General features: G+C 50.3%; 1 protein-coding gene across 4 annotated transcripts in view; it reads right to left on the reverse strand.

Moving 5' to 3' along the window:
- The window catches only part of ARHGAP22 (Rho GTPase activating protein 22), a 162,473-nt gene that overhangs the window by 105,948 nt on the left and 37,883 nt on the right, over positions 1-18,642 (reverse strand). For all 4 annotated transcript variants that reach the window (XM_046027290.1, XM_046027289.1, XM_046027287.1 and 1 more), the window contains exon 2: positions 3,691-3,890. In XM_046027290.1, coding sequence (XP_045883246.1) covers positions 3,691-3,890 — 200 coding nt within the window. The remainder of the gene's footprint in view (positions 1-3,690; positions 3,891-18,642) is intronic.

An 18,642-nucleotide genomic window follows, 5' to 3' on the forward strand; every position in this document is an offset into this window, starting at 1 on the left:
TCTCTTTGTTTGCTTTTGTTCTTATCACCTTGAATTCTGTTATTTCTGATATTGTTGCTAAATCTGCTCTCTTCTTGCTTGTATTTGCTGGCTTATCCTTTCTCCATTGCTTTGTTTTTTAATATTTCTGTTTTTTGTTCTTTTTAAAAGCCAATCTTCCACTGTCTTTTAAGATGCATATTTAAGATGCATATTTATTTAAATACGCATTTTAAGATGCATATTTAAGGTGCATATGACCAAGTCCCATGTGTTACGATGACGACAATGGTAGTACCTATTCCCTGCTATCACATTTGCTTATTTTTTTCTTTTCTACTTACCTTTCCTTCTTGTTTTTTTTCTTCCCCCCGTTTTCTGTCCACTTGTTGAACTGGTCACATTTAATTTGTTGCATTCTTTTTCTATCTTAATAGTCATACTTTTCATTTCTATCTATTCCATTTCTGTTCTAAACCAAGAGACCCACAAGTGCAGGACCCGGATGTCAGATCGCTAGACTAAAAGGGAGTCCTCAAACTGCAGAAATGCACCAGGCTGCTCAACAAAAAGTGTGGCTGGAGGTTCCATGGCTCAAGAAACATTTCCAGCTGAAGCGAAAACCACTAAGAAGCAAAAACCCGGAACGTTGTCTTAGGGAAACCATAGGTCTGTCTGCTGACAGGCACTGGGAGAAGCAGTAGGGACAGGGGCACACTTCCAGGTTCTGTTCCAAAATGTCTTTGCCTAGTCTTCCCCTCTGACCTTGTATGGCTGCTTTGCTTCCATCTCTAATTTTCCCATCTCCACACTTGTATGTCCTTGGCTGGCCCTCCTGCTAGTGAGAAGGGGAGAGGGGAAGTGATAGGGCTCTGAGAGAGAATAAGAATATCCAAGAGTTATCCTCAGGTGTTACGTGCTCTGGGCAGCATCAAGGGGAGTTGGACGCCCCTGCTCTCCACAATTCCGTCTGCTAGACAGATGACAGGCTGTCTGTCAGGAGGGCGCTTACTGCCTGGGCCTTTCTGTCACTGTAAACAGTGAACAGGGCACATTTTTCCAGGAACCAGATATTGAGAATTAGTCCATTATATGTCGTTCATGCAATTAAGGGGAAATGTGTGGGCTATTTTGCCAGCAGCCATGTGGGTTTCAGATCATACTGTAGAAGCTACTAAATGAGTCCAATTTAACCAATGGTCTCCTTGAGATGGGGAACTGTGCAACAGCGCTGCCATCAGGCTTTGTGGGGGAGGGGGAATTATGGGAAGGACTCATGTCCCAGGAGGATTTGGGAGTGTCAGCCAGGCCCAGAGAGGCTAAAACAAGGGCATTGGGCATGACGCTGGCATCTGTTGGGAAACGCTGCGTCCTTTTGGAGATCAAGGGCTCCCTGGCAATGAGTGCCCTGGTTTAGTTTGGATTGGGCCCCAGGCTCCTTCTGTGCCCAGGCTGATGACTGGGGATGTGGACACCACCATTTTGTTACCTGTCTCCACCAGAAGCCACTGAAGTCTGGAAAAGATGGCAGGTGAGGGAGAGGAGTGTCCAGCTTAGGAAATCCAGGAGACACCGCTTCCTCATGGAGCTGTAGCTGATGGGCGAGGGCTACCTCAGGCTTGCCATGAGGAATGTGCCAGCAAGCCTGGGGCAGGGGTCCGCACGTGGCCTGGGCCACCTCTGTGTGTTCCTTTTGTCCACTGGGCTTGCCCGGCGTCAACACACAGTTCTCAAAGGAGATGGTGCCATGGGCTGGGCCAGGACAGGATGACAGTAGGGGCCACAAACAGGGCCCCAAGAGAGTTGGGGACCCTGGCAACTCTCCCAGTCATCAGAGTAACATGTCACTAACAGGTCAGCCAGGAAAGCTAGGAGATCACTGAAGGGCCAAGGCTGGTCTTCAACATAAGAATTAAAGGCCAGAAGGAAAATGGTGGCGGGTAAGCCAGAAGTATGGTGCCCAATCTGGGGAGTGGGCTCAGCGGTAGGGGTAGGGAGGTGGGGAAAAAGGCAAAGGTAGGGCTGAAGAAGCATGAGGGCACACACTCATGTACTAGGACTTGCAATCAGATATGTATATGTTCTACAATCTGACCCTTAGCACATTTCTGTGACATAGGGAATAATGTGAGAATAATGTCTCCATTTAGCAGGGATAAAACCAAAAATAAAACAAAAGTAAGCAACTTGTCGGAAGTCATAAAGCTAGCGTGCCAGACCTAATTCAGATCAAATGCAGATCTGCCTGACTCCAAAGTTTCTATTTTTTCTACTTGACCTCTCTGGGGTCATTGCCCTTCTTTAGGAAACCGGGGAGACTGGACAAGATCAGGGCTTCCTAAGCTTTAGTTCAGATCCAGCTTCATGATTTGTGTCCCACCCACTTCTCCTCTGTACTAGTGGTCATGGAAAAGTTTCCCTTAACCAAGATCACACTTGTTATTTATTTATTTTTTATTGTGGTTAAAATCTACATAACGTAGAACTTATTGTTTTAGCCGTTTTTAAGTGTATAGTTCAGGGGCACTAAGTATCTCCACATTGCTGTGCGAAACTTTCTGATTTTGTAAGCTTAATTAATTAATTAATTTTAGAGAGCAAGTGACAGAGAGCTTGCAAGTATGGCGAGGGGCAGAAGGGGAGAGAGAATTCTGAAGCAGATTCCCTGCTGAGCATGAAGCCTGACATGGGGCTTGATCCCATGGCCTTGAGATCATGACCTGACCTGAAATCAAGAGCCAGACGCTTATCCAGCTGAGCTACCCAGGTACCCCAACGCTTTTTGATTTTAGCTTGGATATATTTTACAAGGGAAAATGTGATATCCCTGTCATGGACGGAGACCAGTAGCACTTTCCACAAACAGAAGTTAACTGTTAGAATAATAGTGAAGACAGAACATTATGCACTATTACCCTTGAAGGTTTGGAAGCAGGGCCTGTTCCTTCCCACCCGTGTCTCCAGTTTTTAAGGGAGGATCCCAAATGCCGGAGATGGTTAAACAGATCCTAGCACGCAAATGGTGCTTCCCCTTGATATACTCAGAGAACCTGAAAGAGGGATGGGAAGGTCATCTGTTTTCCTACTGTGATGGCCATGTATCCCAGATTGTGCCAGATCCCTCCTCCCACTTGCCCATCACTGAGTACCCTCTCTGGCCCCCAGACCCCAGCTCCACATTGCGAGGCCTGCCAAGAAGAGCACAGGTTCCCGCCCACCTGACCCCAGACCAGGTGGATCTCCTAGTAGTGGCAGAACACAGAAGCAGCCACGGCGGGGCAGAGGCATGGGGCACGGGGGTTCCGCTGTGAGCCAGCTTTCAGTTGCGGTTGGATTTGTCTTGGGTACCCATGTCCTTGGACAGTGGGAGTAGCAGGAATGTTACCAAGAGGCTGAAAAGAACCCAGGGAGGACTAGTTTCCCTCAGCTGTGCAGAGATGCTGGCTATCAGCATTCTAAGGAGACGTGTTCATTACTCAAGCTGTGGCTTTGCTGCAGTGAAATGAGCTAGGAAGCCCGGAACATGGGGGCTGGGAATCAAAACCACTTTGGAAACCTGGGTGAGGGGCCACCCTTTGTGAAGTCAGTGGGTTGGGGGCTTGAGGAGCGGAGGTCCAGATGGGAGGGTCTCCTTGCCTTCCGCCCTCTCCTGGGCATGGTTAACCTGGGCCCCGCCACGATGCGCCAGGACACAAGGTGCGGGCTTCTCACCTGGGGCTTGGTCTCGTCTTTGTCCTTGTAGTAGAAAAGCTGATCCCCACGCAGCACGAACCAGCGCTGCTGCCAGTTCTTCATGATGCTCCTCTGCCTCTTCAGCCAGCCCTCCTTGAGCACGGGGCCCAGTCTTCGGGGGCAGGGCAGCCGCCCTGGGCTGCGGCTCTGTTCTCCCATCACCAGGCTTTTGGAGCGGGCTGGAAGCCAAAACACACACAGTGAGCGTGAAGGACACATGCCTGTGACCAGTCCCCGCCCCTGTCCTGGCATCCTCGCTCCCCTGTGACCAGGACATGGGAGCCTAGGCCGGCAAGACAGGATTGCGCTTGGCGTACCCCCCCCCCCCCCCGCCGTTGGTTCAAAGGGGCACGGGCTGGAACAGCTCACAGCAGCACAGCCTAGGCTTATCCACCGGGGCGAGGGGCACAGCCTGCCTGCCTAGTTGGTTTCTGCTATGTCTCTAGCTTCCTAGGTTCTTCATTGCCCAGGTTTGTTCACCCATCCGTGCACCGTGAACGTGTGCCCACCTCCATCCCCCCACTCTCTAATGCACACATCTATCCATGACTCCACCCATCCATCCAGCCACCCTCTTCCCATGGGTTCAATGGTTCATCCGTGTAATCATTCAGCAGCAATTTACTGAGTACGTGTATGTGTTAGCACCGTCCTAGGTGTGAGGGATAAAGCAGTGAAATAAGGAACAGATGAAAATCTGGGTCCTCCTGGAGCTCACATTCCGCCAGGGTTTCTGTCACTCAGACCCTGAGGGACTGGCCCCATCAGCCCCCCTCCCTGGTTTCTGCATGGCACCCCTTCTCTGGAGGCATCGGATTTGAACACCATTGCCCAGAACCCCCAAAACTACCCTGTTGTTTCGCTGGGATCATCTTGTCAAAGTGGGCCTAGACAGCGAGGTCTCTGATTCAGCGGTTGGTTGTAACATGTTAGTGGCTCTCTGGCCGGACAGAGGGCTGTGTCTCTGATCTCAGCATCTCAGAGTGCCCACGAGCCCTCCAGCCCGGCAGGCTTCTTCTGCTCCCAGCTGGACAACACTGACTGGCACCCTGCTGGGACTGGTACTGCCCTTCACAGTGATGACTGGGCTCCTACCCACCCTCTTCTACCGCATCACTTTCCCCTCTCTCCTCTGTCTCAGGAATGGCTCCTCTCCCCTCTCCACCCAGTATCGAGCTTATTGCGGCAGCAGTCTCCAGGAGAGGCCATCCTGCACTTACGAAGGACATTTCTTCTAAATGTAATTTCACTTGTTCTTAGACCACGGATCCTAACTTCTGGCTGGAATGCACGTTCCCTGAGACCCACAGTTCTGGTGTTGTACCTGTGACTCTGTGTGTGTGTGCATGCGTGTAAAGTCCTCCCATCACACTAGTGGCCACAGCGGCTTAAGCCTGGCCTACCCTCTGCCCATGCTGTCCCACTAACTTGAACTTTTCTTCCATCACTTTCTTGCTCAGCTCCTAGCTTTGGATGCTGAATGAGCTCCGACACATCCTTCAAGCTCCAACTCAGACACTTCTTCTGCAGAACCTTCCTTCTGAATCTTCTTGGATAGCCCTCCCCTCCCCTACCAGGACACGTGACCCATGGCTGGTCATGGTCTGGGGCTGCCTTTCTGCCCCAGCAGACAGAGGTGCAGGAGGGAAGGAGAGGATGTCGACCCAGTTCTATGTGTGTGTCCCTCACCACCTGCTGCTCAGGGAGTGATGTAAGTCATGCTTGTCTAACACGACTGGCTACTTAGGCCCGCCCTGATCAGCAGGTATGTCTGTGTCTTATTGTGCCATTAAATGTGACAGTCGGTGCTCTCTGAGGAGACCATATAGTTTGGTGGTCCCCCGCTTTGCCTCTAGTGACATATGGCCTAAGACACAATCCTGAATCGGCCCCTTTTACAGGAGTGAAAAATAAGGAGGTCATCCTGCGGCCCCTGCTTTAGATGGGTCAGCTCCCTGACAGCTGGAGGATCGGGGGGCACATCATCTTCTCTGCCACCCTGCGCAGCTGCGATAGCTCAGACTACATCCGTCCCTGCCTTCTCCACCTTGCTTCCCTGTTGCCGTGCCCTTGGCTGCAGTCAGGCCAGTGCTGAACGTTCCAGACTTGTCTTGGCTGTGCGTTGGCCCAGAGAGCAAGCAGCCTATCTCCAGACTCAGCTCAATGTGCAGAAGGGGGACTGTCGAACCCTGAGGACAGAGGGTCTTTCTCAGAGACTGAGGAGGAGTCAGGAGGCTCCTCCTTCCAGGACAGCAGCCCACCTCTGAAGCCCTGTGGCAAGGGCTGAGCTCCACTTGCTCTCACAGGCTACTCCCTGCCTTTGCTCCCCACCTTTCTGCGGGTCCTGATGCCCATACGTACGGAGGTGTACTAGATTGAAGTCGACTTTCCTCCTTTATTTCTGTGGCTGTTTACAATCCCTGTGAGTTACCTAAACCTTCCCTCATCCCTGGGTATTTGGAGTCCTTCCAATGGTAGTGATTTCATTAAAGAGACAATTGGGTCCAGTTGAAGAAACACAGGATCGTGGCCAGCTCTGTGAATTTTCTGCACCTCAGTCTGCTGATGGGCAAGCAGGGTGTATGGGGGATGGTGAGAACTGACCCTGCAGAGCGAGCTGGGGGAAGAGAGATGTCTGGCAGAGAACTTGGCATGGACATGGTGCCCCGTCACCGGTTACCATGGCAGTGAGGATCCCATTCATGGAAATGGTGAGTGGATGTCTCCATGCGGAACTGTTTTCTGGAGAAGGGTTCCTAGGCGGAATCACGGGACAGAAGGCATGGAATTTCCTACAACTTTTAGCTGGTTAGGTGCCATTACACCCTTCCTTCTAAGAATGGCATCCGGATATATTACAACATACAAAATTATACTCCTGTATCACTTGCTTCACAGCCATCAATATGAAATATCATAATTTGAATATTCCTACCCCATAATTTAGTAAGTATAAAATGACACTTAGTTACTGTCTTAGCTCACCCTGTTGTTGGGTTACTTATCGGGGGACATCTTTTTTTTTTAATTTTTAATTTATTTTTTAAATAAATATATAATGTATTATTAGCTCCAGGGTTGCAGGTCTGTGAATTGCCAGGTTTACACACTTCACAGCACTCACCATAGCACATACCCTCCTTGGGGGATTTCTTTGTATGGACTCCTACTCCCGGAATAAAGCTTCTACCCACTCCCATTGTGCACTCAACTGACTGCCCCTGGAGGGAAGAGCTGGCTGGGGGTGGGGGAGCCGCTGGGGTCCTTATAGGTCTCCTAGTTACTTGGACCCACTTCCCCTCTTGAATGAGCCTTAATAATTCTTTAGAAGTATCCCTATAACCCTAGAAAAGCTACCCTTCCACTTCCAGGTGCCCACAACACCATGCCAGGGGTCTGTGCTGCGTCCCAGCTCTGCTCTGCACCTTAGCTGTTTTGCAGGAAGAAGCACTTGGGCTGAGCTGCTGGCAGGTTGGGGGGAGAGAGGGGGCTGTGCCCGACAGGACCCAACAGCATCAGGAAGGACCTCTCTGCTCCCAAGACAGTTACCTGCCCCTCCACCTCCTCTCCCATCTCAAGTTGTGCAGGACCTGGAGCAGGGGTGAGTTCATCGGATGCTGACCGATTCTCTTCCAGGGTGCAGGGTTGTATGGGGCCCTGGGGCTTGGGCACTAGAGTTACTACAACCCAGTATTCTGGTGGAGTCTGACAGAGGACTGAGGTGGGAGAGGGGACAGGTGTGTCCCCTGGCTACTGAGTTCTCCTATCCGGGTCTCAGTTTCTTTCATCTCTAAAATGCCTTTCATGGGTGGAGAGTCAGTGGTAAAATTAAGCCGTACCTAGGCTTTTGTGCTGGAATGACTTGAGCTTTCTAACATGAGCCTTGATGGAAGCTGGGCCCCTGTGGGTGAAGAATTTCTAGAGGGGGTGGCTTGGCTCAGGCCTCCTTTGTCTGTTTGTATATTCTCCTCCTCTTCTTCTTAGGGAATCTGTAAGGGCTGTGTAGGACCTTCCACCCTTCTGAAGATCCTATGGGGCCTTTCACGAGGACTCTGGCTTTATAGAACCTTCTAGTGCCACATCTCTGGTTCTGTCTACTTTCTTCTATCACAACAGTCCCTGAAACGGTCTCATTTCACAAGAGCATAGCCCTAGTGGGACCCAGAATACACCTGCCCTTTCTTCCATATCCCCTATAACATCTTGAGCAGGGAGGGCCTTTACACTGTAGGAGCTCAATAAAAATTCAGTGACTCATCAGCGCACCCCAACACTGAGGAATGCGGGGGAGCCCCCGGCCGGGCACTGGGCCATGTCTCCAGAGACACTCTATGCAGGCATGTCTCTGGAAGGCTGAGCTCTCAGAGCACAGAACGCTGGACACTGAGCCTGGTGGACAGCAGGTGCCCAGCAAGAAATAAATGACTGTCATGTGAGTGATCTGTTGTTCCCTTCGTGTTTTCGGCCCTGATCCCCAGGCCCTGGACACTACCCTCCTGAGGGCTGCAGACATAGAGGAGGCGGGCAGGGGGCCGGGGGGCTTGTTTCCTGGGGGCAATAGGGCTGGGTCTGCCCTGCACTGGTCTCTGTCTGAGCGGTTGCTGGCATCCCTGCCCGCCCACCTCAGGCTCGCTCAGAAGAACCAGCTCCCGCGGCCTCGTTCACCAGGGAGCCACTGTTGGCAGATGGTACTTAGCTGCCTGACCCGCCCAGGCTTTTCCCCAGCTGATCAATCACAGGGATACTACCTCTTAAAAGGCCGATTGAGTGTCTTGAAAGGAAAATAATCATTGTTATGATTTATTAATAACCACTGTTCCTGTCCTCAGCATTTCCTTGAGTCAACTCATTCAGCACTTTAAATACTTAGGCAAAGCTTTCAAGCGAAGCAGCCTGGACATTCTGAGGCTCGAGAGCAGAGGTGAGTTTCCTGGGAGGGCCCAGGAGTGGGCCCAGAGCAAGCTCGTGACTGGGGTGGGGAGGAGGGAGCCCTCCACCCTCCTCCAGGCAGGGCTCTTCTGTTCACATCACAACCATTCACTGATTCATTCATTCATTCATTCATTCATTCATTCATTCATGCCTTCCAAATCTACGGAACTCCTCCAGGTACAATGCAGTACCGTGAGTTTTTGGCGTTTCCCGGGAGCCCCCATATGCACTTGCAAACACTCTCATGCATGCGCACACTCACATTCTCACACACTCATGCACGCACACACTCTTACACATACACACACACTGGCAAACACCCACAGACTCATGCACACAGAGCTCCCCAGGAGGGAGCAGTGTCCCCTACATCTTCACAGTCCTTATTCCCGGGGAGATGTCAGAACTCTGGGTGGAGGAAATGGAAATCAAGTGCCCCTAGGTTCATTCGTTATTAGAGAAGGGCAAAGTGAGCTTAGCAACAAGGCATTGCTAGGACAACATGAGAGGCAGGGCCAGCCCACCAGGCCCTGATTCATGCCGGTTCCTACCAAGGAAGCAAGGGGCTTTCATTTCTCAGAGCTGGAGAAATCAAAGACATGAACAGGTGGTGTACAGAAGAGGAAATACCAATGGCCAATCAAGATGTGCAGAGATGCTGAATTTCAGGAGTAATCAGCGAAGTACAAACTAGGGCCAGAAGATAACATTTGTTATCTTCAGTGTACCTTTAGGCAGGTAAATTTACAAAGTCTGGTAATGTCATGTGTTGGCTGGGTTGTCAATAATTGTAAACCACTACACAGAGGGTGATTGGGCTGTCTTTGTTAAAGTTAAAAACATGCACAGTCTACAACCCAGCAATCCTCTCTGTCATCCACGTCCCCCAAAAAGGAACCACGAGTGCGCGGGCAGTCACCCACAGGGATGTCCTTGGAGCTCTCTGTGTGATCCCTGAAGATGGGGAAAATCCAAACGGCCAACCACTGGAAGATGGCCAAACTTAGACTGTGGTATTCATGTTGTAAGACGCTTTGCACAAGTTAAGCGGAACGAGGGAATGTATGTGAGCTAATGTGTTTAGCTCCCCCTTATCAGAAGAGATGTCTTTAGTCCCTTTTCTTTTTTAGGAAGATACGTACAACATGGAATTTACTGTGTTAGCCATTTTGAAGCGTACAGTTCAAGGGCATTCATTCCGTTCACATTGTTGTGTAACCGTCAGCACCGTCCAGCTCTAGAACTTCCTCATCATCCCAACTGCTCCCTGTTCTTCTTGGACCCTGTTTGGTCAGCTTTCCCCTACTCTGCCCGACTCAGATTGCTCTTCTCAAGGCTGCAGTGACCTTCACGTGGCTCAATCGGAGGGTCAAGTCAGTCTTCCCTTTCCTTGACCCCTGGTGATACTGGGTCCAGTTGGTGACCTCCTTCCTCCAGGGCCATTTCTATCCTGGGGCTTCAAGACCATTCTCCTAGTCCCTCCCCTCCTTCACTGCCCACCACGCTGTTTCATCTTCCCACCTCTGAGTCTAGAGCCCAGGGCTTGCCCTTGGACTCCATTTCTTTCTTTTTTCTCTTCTCTTTCTTTTTTAAAATTTTATTTATTTATTTGACAAAGAGAGACACAACAAGAGAGGGAATAGAAGCAGGGGGAGTGGGAGAGGGAGAAGCAGGCTTCCCGCAGAGCAGGGAGCCTGATGCGGGGCTTAATCCCAGGAACCTGGGATCATGACCTGAGCCAAAGGCAGACGCTTAACGACTGAGCCACCCTGGTGTCCCTGGACTCCATTTCTATGCACAATCACTGTCTCAGGGATCTGCTCCTCTCTCATGCGTGGGCACAAGGCACCTGTGCAGAGACCCACCCATCTGTCACAGCTTTCCAGCCTCCCTACTCCCCTTTGCTGCTTTATTTTAACATTTACTGAAATTCTCTTATAGTGAAGGAGGAAAGCAAGTTACAGCACAACATACAAAATGTAAACCTCTAAAAAGGGAAGAAAACCCATGACCCCCAAACAAAAGACATCACATTATATTTGTGGTTGCTATGTGCATTTGCATAGAAAACACGCCACAGATCTAACAGTGACTGTGGAGAGAAGACAGAGCTGTGGGTGTGTGCATTTCGCATGGGAAAGGAAGGCATACATTGCATTACGGAAAGTAAATGAAAATAAGAACTGCAAAATGAAAGAGCTCTTTTGGAATGGAAGGGGATCTCCTCAGGGGATCTAAAATAACAAGTAAAATATCACTCGTGTGACAAATGTCTACAAATATTTATCTGTGACAAGCATCACAGGAGGCTGTGGACCTCAACACAGATGAGAGAGGAGCTCCCGGGCCAAACAGATGATGCTTCCTGGAAGGCGGACACAGGCCCATCTGTGGCCTTTCTAGGGGACCAGGTCAGGGGTCCCTCTCTGTGAGCCCCTCTGGTGTGCCTGGCTCCAATCCAGCCTATCTGCTCCCCCTCCATGGAAGGAGGGGCTCAGTGAGAGTGTGCGGGTTACTCACCCACCCAGTGGTGCAACTATCCAGGTTTCCCAGGGTGCTGAAGCTTACGACTTGCTGAGAACACATCAAAGATAGCTTGTGGATCATGTTGATGCTTTGCCCAAATTCCCTTGGATCCCTTTGTCTGTTTTATGTGTCCACCAGCCGCAACCACACCCCCCAACTGCTTTAACGCTACTGCTTTACTTCCAGCAGCTTACCCTGGGGTGGGTTTCAGGGCTGCAGGCCTGTGTTGGAAGGCTGACCAGGGGCTCATGGAGATGCTTTTGCCCAGGCGCTAGGAGAACCGGAAGTGCCTGGGATTTTATATGCCCCGGCCCCCAGCCCTTGGCCTGAGCCCCATGGGTGTAGGAGCCTGAAAACTCCTGCAGCCTGGTTTCTGGCTGGAAGCCACTCAGAGGGGTAAAGACGTGTCATTCACAGTTCAGGTGTCATTCAAAATTCCAGCAGGTTCAGGCTGACACCTCCCTGGACTGAGCTTCTGCCAAGCTTGGCTCTCTTCCCTGTCCTGCTGCCCCACCCTCTCACTGGGGTTTCCTGGTGGCACCTCTTTGATAAATGATTTCATGACAATCCTCATCTCAGGGTCTGCTTAGGAGAACCCCACCTAACACAGCCAGTGGCTTTCCAGGCCTTCCGAATAGGCCTGTGGCAGCAGCATCGGCCTCCGGCAGCTGCTCGAGTATCTGGCCAGAGCAGACCTCACCCCCGTAGGGTTGGGCGCCCTGCAGCCTGGCCAGGGATGACTTTCCATCTGCAGCTCTGTAAGTGCAACCCCAGGAACATGGAGGCGTGGCTGCCCAGGAGCTAAAACATAATTGATTTATACAAGTTGATGGGATTTTAAAGCCAGGCTGGAAAACCAGCAAGATGGCTCTCCGAGTGGAATTGATTTAAAGGGTAAGTATTGAGGCTGAAAGATTGATTGAGCAGAGAGGTGAGGTAATGGAAGGGGTAATCTGGAGGGCCGGAGAAGTCAGTTTCATAACGTTAATGCAATCTGCAGCCGACGGTGAGGGGGCCTCGTCAGGTGCCCAGGTTGTCCTGGGAATACAGACGGCTCGAGCCCCAGGTGATTTATTACACCAGGGTTCCTGAGTGTCCCTGACTTTTCTTTTTTTTTTTTCCCCACTTATTACCTAGCATTCTTTCTGGACTCCATTTTGTCATCTATTCTCTGCTAGGTCCCCCAACTAAAGGGCCTAGAGAAGCAGCCATGCCCTCCTAAGGGATCTCACTTCAGGGCCTGGAGGACAAAAGACAGCAAAGGGCACAACCCATTCTCCCACACACGAGAAGAACAAATTCTAAGATAGTGCTGAAGATGTCTAGAAAGTTGGGATTTTTTCATAATGGTTACTCTAATTATTTAAAAAAAATCGATATAAAAGATCACATTTTTTTTTTACATTTGTCAGAGAGAGAGAGAGAGAAAACAAGAGAGAGCATACAAGCAGGGGAAGCGGCAGGCAGAGGGAGAAGCAGACTCCCTGCCAAGCAAGGAGTCTGATGTGGGACTCGATCCCAGGACCCTGGGATCATGACCTGAGCCAAAGGCAGTCACTTAACGAACTGAGCCTCCCAGGAGTCCCTAAAAGAAAACATTCTTTAAAGTTTATACCTGTTGGCTCTTCCTGGGTCTGCCTCCCACCTCTGCTGGTGCTGGTCTCTGGCAAGGGGGAGCTGAAGGCAGAGAGACACCCGTACAGCTTGGTCTGTGCTTCCCTACAGCACACCCCTGAAGATTCAGCTGGATCTGGCATTCATTGATCCATTCATGCGGTCCTCCTGGGCACCCACTCTGTGCTAGCCTCTGGGGGCACGGAAATGAAAGGCATGTGCCTGCCCTCACAGAGGTAAAGGGAGAGAAGAGACACCCAAATGCAAGGTTTCATGGTCATCATGGCACATGTAAGGGGAAATGGGAACATGAAGACAGCAGGAGGACGGCTGGGAGGCTGGAAGGCCAGTGGGGAGGCTGAAGCTGGATGAAAGAATGGCATGAACACTGGAGGGGATCAGGTTATGTCGTTCTGCAAAATACCACTGTTGATGGCAACACAGCTATGTGGCATATTGATTATTTTGAATTGTAGGCAATTGAGAAATAGCAAGTGCTGAAGGAGCTCTCTCTCTCCCCTCTTTCTGCCTAAAAGAAGGGTATGAATTTCCTGTATAGGTGCCTTTCCTACTCCTGTGCAAGGAAGAGGAGAATGAGACTATGATTATAGTCTGAATAACAAACCTTACTAAACAGCCTTATCTACCATACGCTTCTTAATCACCATCCCATAGTACTGCCCCTGGCGTTTAACTGCCTTTCCTCCTGTTATTCTGTCTTCTGCCAGTTTAATTAACAGGTCCCAGGTTCAGAACCTAAGAGGATAGAGGAAAACTTTTGCATGCCCTACACTATAGAAGGCTGGGGAAGCAGGGGTGTGGCCAGCAGGGGGCATAGGAGGCAGGATGAGAGAACATGAAGTCAGACCTGGGAATTCTGGCTCCCCAGCTCTTAACACCAACTCTCCCAGCACCCACATCTCTCCCTTCAAACAGATTATACCCTAAGCCCTCCTGCTCGAGACTAATGAAAAAACTCTTCCTCTGAGAAAGACGAGCTTGATGGACCTCCATCCCTTTCTATCTACAAGCTGGACCTCCAACATCATCACACAGTGACGTCCCTCTTGCTGGGCCTCTTGTGCCTGAGCCATCACTGACATGGGTATGAAGTAGAGAGGAGAAGAAGGCCTCTGTGAGCTGAGCCAGTGTTCTGTGAGATCTGCAGCTTCACCTCCCACTCACACCACATACGTCACTCTTTCCACACCAATGCCTGGCCCCCGCATGGGCCGTTTGACGCCACATCTCTGTATTCCTGTGCTTGCCAGCCTGCTGAGTCCTGACTCACTCTTGAGGCATCAGTGTAACTGTTTCCTACCACGTGAAAACTCCCCCAGGAGCTTCTTAAAGCAGAGGGGTCAACTTCCATCCATTATGCCACTGCCATGACTGGCACATACATCTGGCCACACACTCTGCACCATATTGATTTCTGAGCTTCTTGTGGCCAGGGAAGGTGTGCCCCCATGCCTGGATCCCCACACTGTAGCACAGAACCTCTCAATAAAATGCTGGCTGAGTGAATGAACGACCACGAGACAGGAATCCTCAAGTTCAAAGAACATGGGAAAGATCAAGTCCAAGAGAACTGGTACCTCTCTAGATGATCTTCTTGGTTTGGAAGAGATCTACCAACAGGATTTCTCTTACCCTCAGCCTGTTTTCAACCAACCAAAAAGGAAAAGGGCACGAGATCATTGATTCCATTCCCGTAAACAGAGAAGTGGCAACCAAGGAGATAAAGCTCAGAGCCAAACCAGCGTTTTCCTACTTTGCCTAGTTTGGTGTTTGGTCCAGAGTGGCTGCATGAGGTCACAGAAGGGGCATAGAATTTGGAGACCTGAGGCCTGTTGGCCTCTTGGAGTCACAGATTTCCATATAAAATGGGAGCAAATGACAAATCCTATCCACCTCTTAGACTTTGGTGAGGATGAAATGAAGGGTATTTTGAAAGCGCTTTAGAAAAGGGAAGACACGGAGTGATTGGTGGTTAGTACTGTTTTTTATTCCCACTGGCTGAGCGCCTTGAAGCCTCATTCCTCTCTCTGCACCTTGTCCCAGAGCAGCTTGCCCTGGCCTCGCCACCTCCAGTTCTGTTAAGATCAGCAGGCCATTCACCAGGAGCCCGAGATTGGTGGAGTCAATGTAATTCAGTATCGATTATAAATTTCATTTCTGTCTGCCTACGAGCCATTAGCTTAGATCAATATATTATATACCCTTGGTTAAGTAATCATTGAGGCTGTTGATGATTTCAGCAGAGTCAGGGCATGTCCCTGCCTGTTGTGGTGGGGGGTAGGGCCGAAGGTGGTCTTCTGGCCCAGGCCTACCTAACCCAGTTCAGGCCCTTCTTGCAAATAAATCCTTCATTTCCACCTTCAAACTGTAAGGACTTGGCCAGCTCTCTAGTTCTTTGGAGCCAGAAGTCCAACATGGAGTAATTCCAGCCCAGGACATCTGGTAGAGTCCTGTGTCCTGAGAGTGCTGGTGTTATGAACTTTGGGCATCTTCTAAAGTTAAAGACCTTAGTTTTCCTATCAGCCGGGACCTGGGAGGAGAGGCAGGAGAAAGGAGGCCTGGATCTGCAATGCATCTCTCCAGGACACACTCTGGGGGCTGGAACAGCATCTGGAAGCAGGGGAACCGAGCTGGGAACAGCTGGGTACTCTGAGTAGACATGCTCTGTCCCCTCACCCCCTCTGCAACTGGCAGGTGGGAGACGCCATTGCTCCCAGAGCCTGTACTGGATACAGGCTCTCTCCCTGCCCTCAGCCACTCCTCGCAGACACACTACCCACACTGCAGCGAGTATCAGTGCCTAATGCTCCATCCAGCCACGTCACTCCCTTATTTAAGCCCTACCTGGATGCAGGATTGGTCTCTTCCTTGGGATGTATCACCATTTTCACCCTGTTCTCTTGCATTGCCGTCATAGCCAGGGGCTCACAGCTTGCCCAGCACATGTGCCCTTGGTCTTGACACATAAGGCTTTCTCTGCCTCAGAAGGCTTTCCTTTCCTGCTGCCCGGAGAGGGCCCTATGACATAAGTAAGGAAGTGTACAATGGCGTTCAAAAGCCTTTGGGTTTTGAATCCCAGCACTGTCACTCCTGGCTGCAAGTTCTTCTAGCTCTTTGGAACTCAGTTTCGTCATCTGACAAATGGGGCAATGGTGGTCTCTCTTCAAAAGACTAGGGGTCTTTTGAAGATGAAAGGAGATTTCACACATGGTAGTTGTCACAGGACATAGAGATGGAAACTCCAGCCAGGCAACGAGACTCGAGAGATATGATCTCCTAAATGAGGACCAGACCAAGAGGCACATTTTCAAAGAGGTCGGCAAAAATGAGCTCTGTAGCCCTGGGAAGGACATGGAAATATTGAAGTCGTCTTGCATTTTGAAAATGAAAGTGACTCTAGTGGCCAGAGTTGTCACAGGGCCTTACCCAGGCAGGGACAGGGGCAGGCCTGCCCCCCATCCCCCACCCCAGGATGGTGGTGGGCACAAAGAAGATTGCTTCATGAGTTGTGCTTGTTCTAAAGCATGGTTACATGAGGTCAATAGACACGAGTGATGGTTATTGCTATTATTAAATACTGGCCAGTGCACAAGGTTGAATCTATGTGTGACTCCTTGTGCAAGCAGGGAAGTGAAGGCATCGGAGTCTGTGGTATTCCAGCTAGCTAACTGGTCAGAAATATGGAGAGCTGAAATAAAATAGCAGCCAAGGTTGGGATTCCTCAGCACGAGCAGGCGTGGAGGGGGCCAGGCCCGCCGGGACCCAACACACACCTTTGCACCCACGGCCTGCCCTGCTGCTTCCACTCGTGAAGGCACTTCCACGGGATACCCACTCTCTTCTTGCCGAATCCGGAGTCCTTCCCCTTTTCTACCAGCCTGCTGCTCAGCTAGGGTGCTTTCCAGCTGGAACAAATCTGAGACACACCAGAACAAAGTGGATGGCATGACCCCGTCTTCTGTTTTTGTCCCCGCACCTGGCGATGGCACTGTGAATACCATGGAAACAGGTGCTTCCCAGGGATCACATAGCCTGTCATCTCTGGGGTCCACGCAGCTCAGTGACACCACCCAGTCCCCACCTTTGGACAGGCCAATATGGTGGGAAGGAAGCTTCTTGAGCCTCAGAGTTCTGTGGTTAAGTTGTTTTTGATTTTATTAGTGGGGTGATTTTGAGCATTTTACTTAAATTATCTTGCGTCCATTTTCTCTCTTGACTCACAGGGCTGGTATAAGGCACATGCTGAATGCTCGGCAGACATTTTCTGAATTTCCTGCCTTCCTTCCCTGGAGCAGAAAGTGCAAAGGCTCTCTGGGGCCTTTGATGTGTTAGTAATGAGAGAGTCATATCCTATGATTCCATTTATATGAAATTTAAGGATAGGCAAAACCACTATTCCATGATTTCTATCCATGGTGATAGAAATCAGAAGAGTGTCTGGTTGGCTGGCTGTGAGGAGAGCGAGGAGGGATGGGGAAAGAGGAGGGAACTTTCTGGGGTTAAAGGAAAGGCTCTGGGTCTTGACCTGGGTGGTAATCAGAGCTATACACTACAGATCTGGACATTTTACTATATGTGAACTATGCTTCAATTTAAAAAAATTAGGAAAACATTAGAAACGAATCATGAAAATCCTACAATAAGCAGTATTCACAAAATTAGGCTGCAATGTACTTTGAGGCCACTATTGTCCAAGGATTCTCAAATTGGGAATTTTATTTCCTCTGATAGGTCCTTGAGGCTGGTCCTTTGGTTCATCTGGGGGCCTTTGCAGCTTCATTTCATTTCATTCTTTAAAAAGATTTTATTTATTTATTTGAGAAAGAAAGAGAGAGAGAAGCAGAGAGAGAGAGAGAGAGAGAGAGAGAGAGAGAACACAAGCAGGGGGAGGGGCAGGCAACGGGAGAAGCAGGGTCCCCGCTGGGCAGGGAGCCTGACAAGGGGCTCCCAAGCTTGGGATCATGACCTGAGCTGAAGGCAGATGCTTAACTGATGGAGCCACCCAGGTGCCCCCTTCATTTTATTTCTGAGCAAACTTCGGGAGGAGAGATAGGAGAGAGCTCAGTCTTCCGGGTGGGGGTAGAAGGCCCAGCCAGTGATAGAGAAAATGTAGGCTTGGGCACTTGAACCACTGGGGAAGGTGACAGCCTTGAGCAGTGGGGTACTGGAGCCTGGCCTAGAATAAGGAGACCACTATGTGAGTCTGTCATGGCCTTCCTTCTGCAGCAAAAGCTGCTGTCTTCATCCCTAGTCCCTACCAGGCCTCCGGCCCAGACCCCAGTTCCACTCTCCAGAAACTGTTCTCTTAGACCACATCCCTGACCCACCTCCCAGCCCTAGATCCTCTCTCTGAGTCTCAGGAAAAGCCAGATACTATGTCACTTAAGTAAGCTACTGTCCCTTTGCCATCCAACTCTAAGGGCCATGGAGGTGCTCTGTTTTAGGGAGCCATCAGTGGACAAGCTTGGGCAGGTGAGCAGGATGGAGTCACCATGGGCATATTGTGGAAGGCCACACTATTCAGAACCAAGCAATCAGAGGAGGTCTGGGAACCTCACGGTCATCCCTTCAGAGCAATCCTCTAGTCTGAACTGATACGAGGTTATGTGATCTCTGGGCTGTCACTCCTCAACCAACCAACCAACCATCTCAAGTGGTCCTACAAGACTTGGTGTGAAACCTGGCAGTCTCCTGTTCTTCTACCACCTTCCATTCCCCAACCCCAGGAGGCAGTCATTTTCATCCTTTTTAGTTTGGCCCTTTTGCTATTTACCTCTACATTTCTAACAGTATTCATTCATTGCCATTTTCCCCCCTTGACTCACCCATCTAGTTGAT

This window comes from Meles meles, chromosome 13 (assembly GCF_922984935.1).
Source record: "Meles meles chromosome 13, mMelMel3.1 paternal haplotype, whole genome shotgun sequence".
Taxonomy (NCBI): domain Eukaryota; kingdom Metazoa; phylum Chordata; class Mammalia; order Carnivora; family Mustelidae; genus Meles; species Meles meles.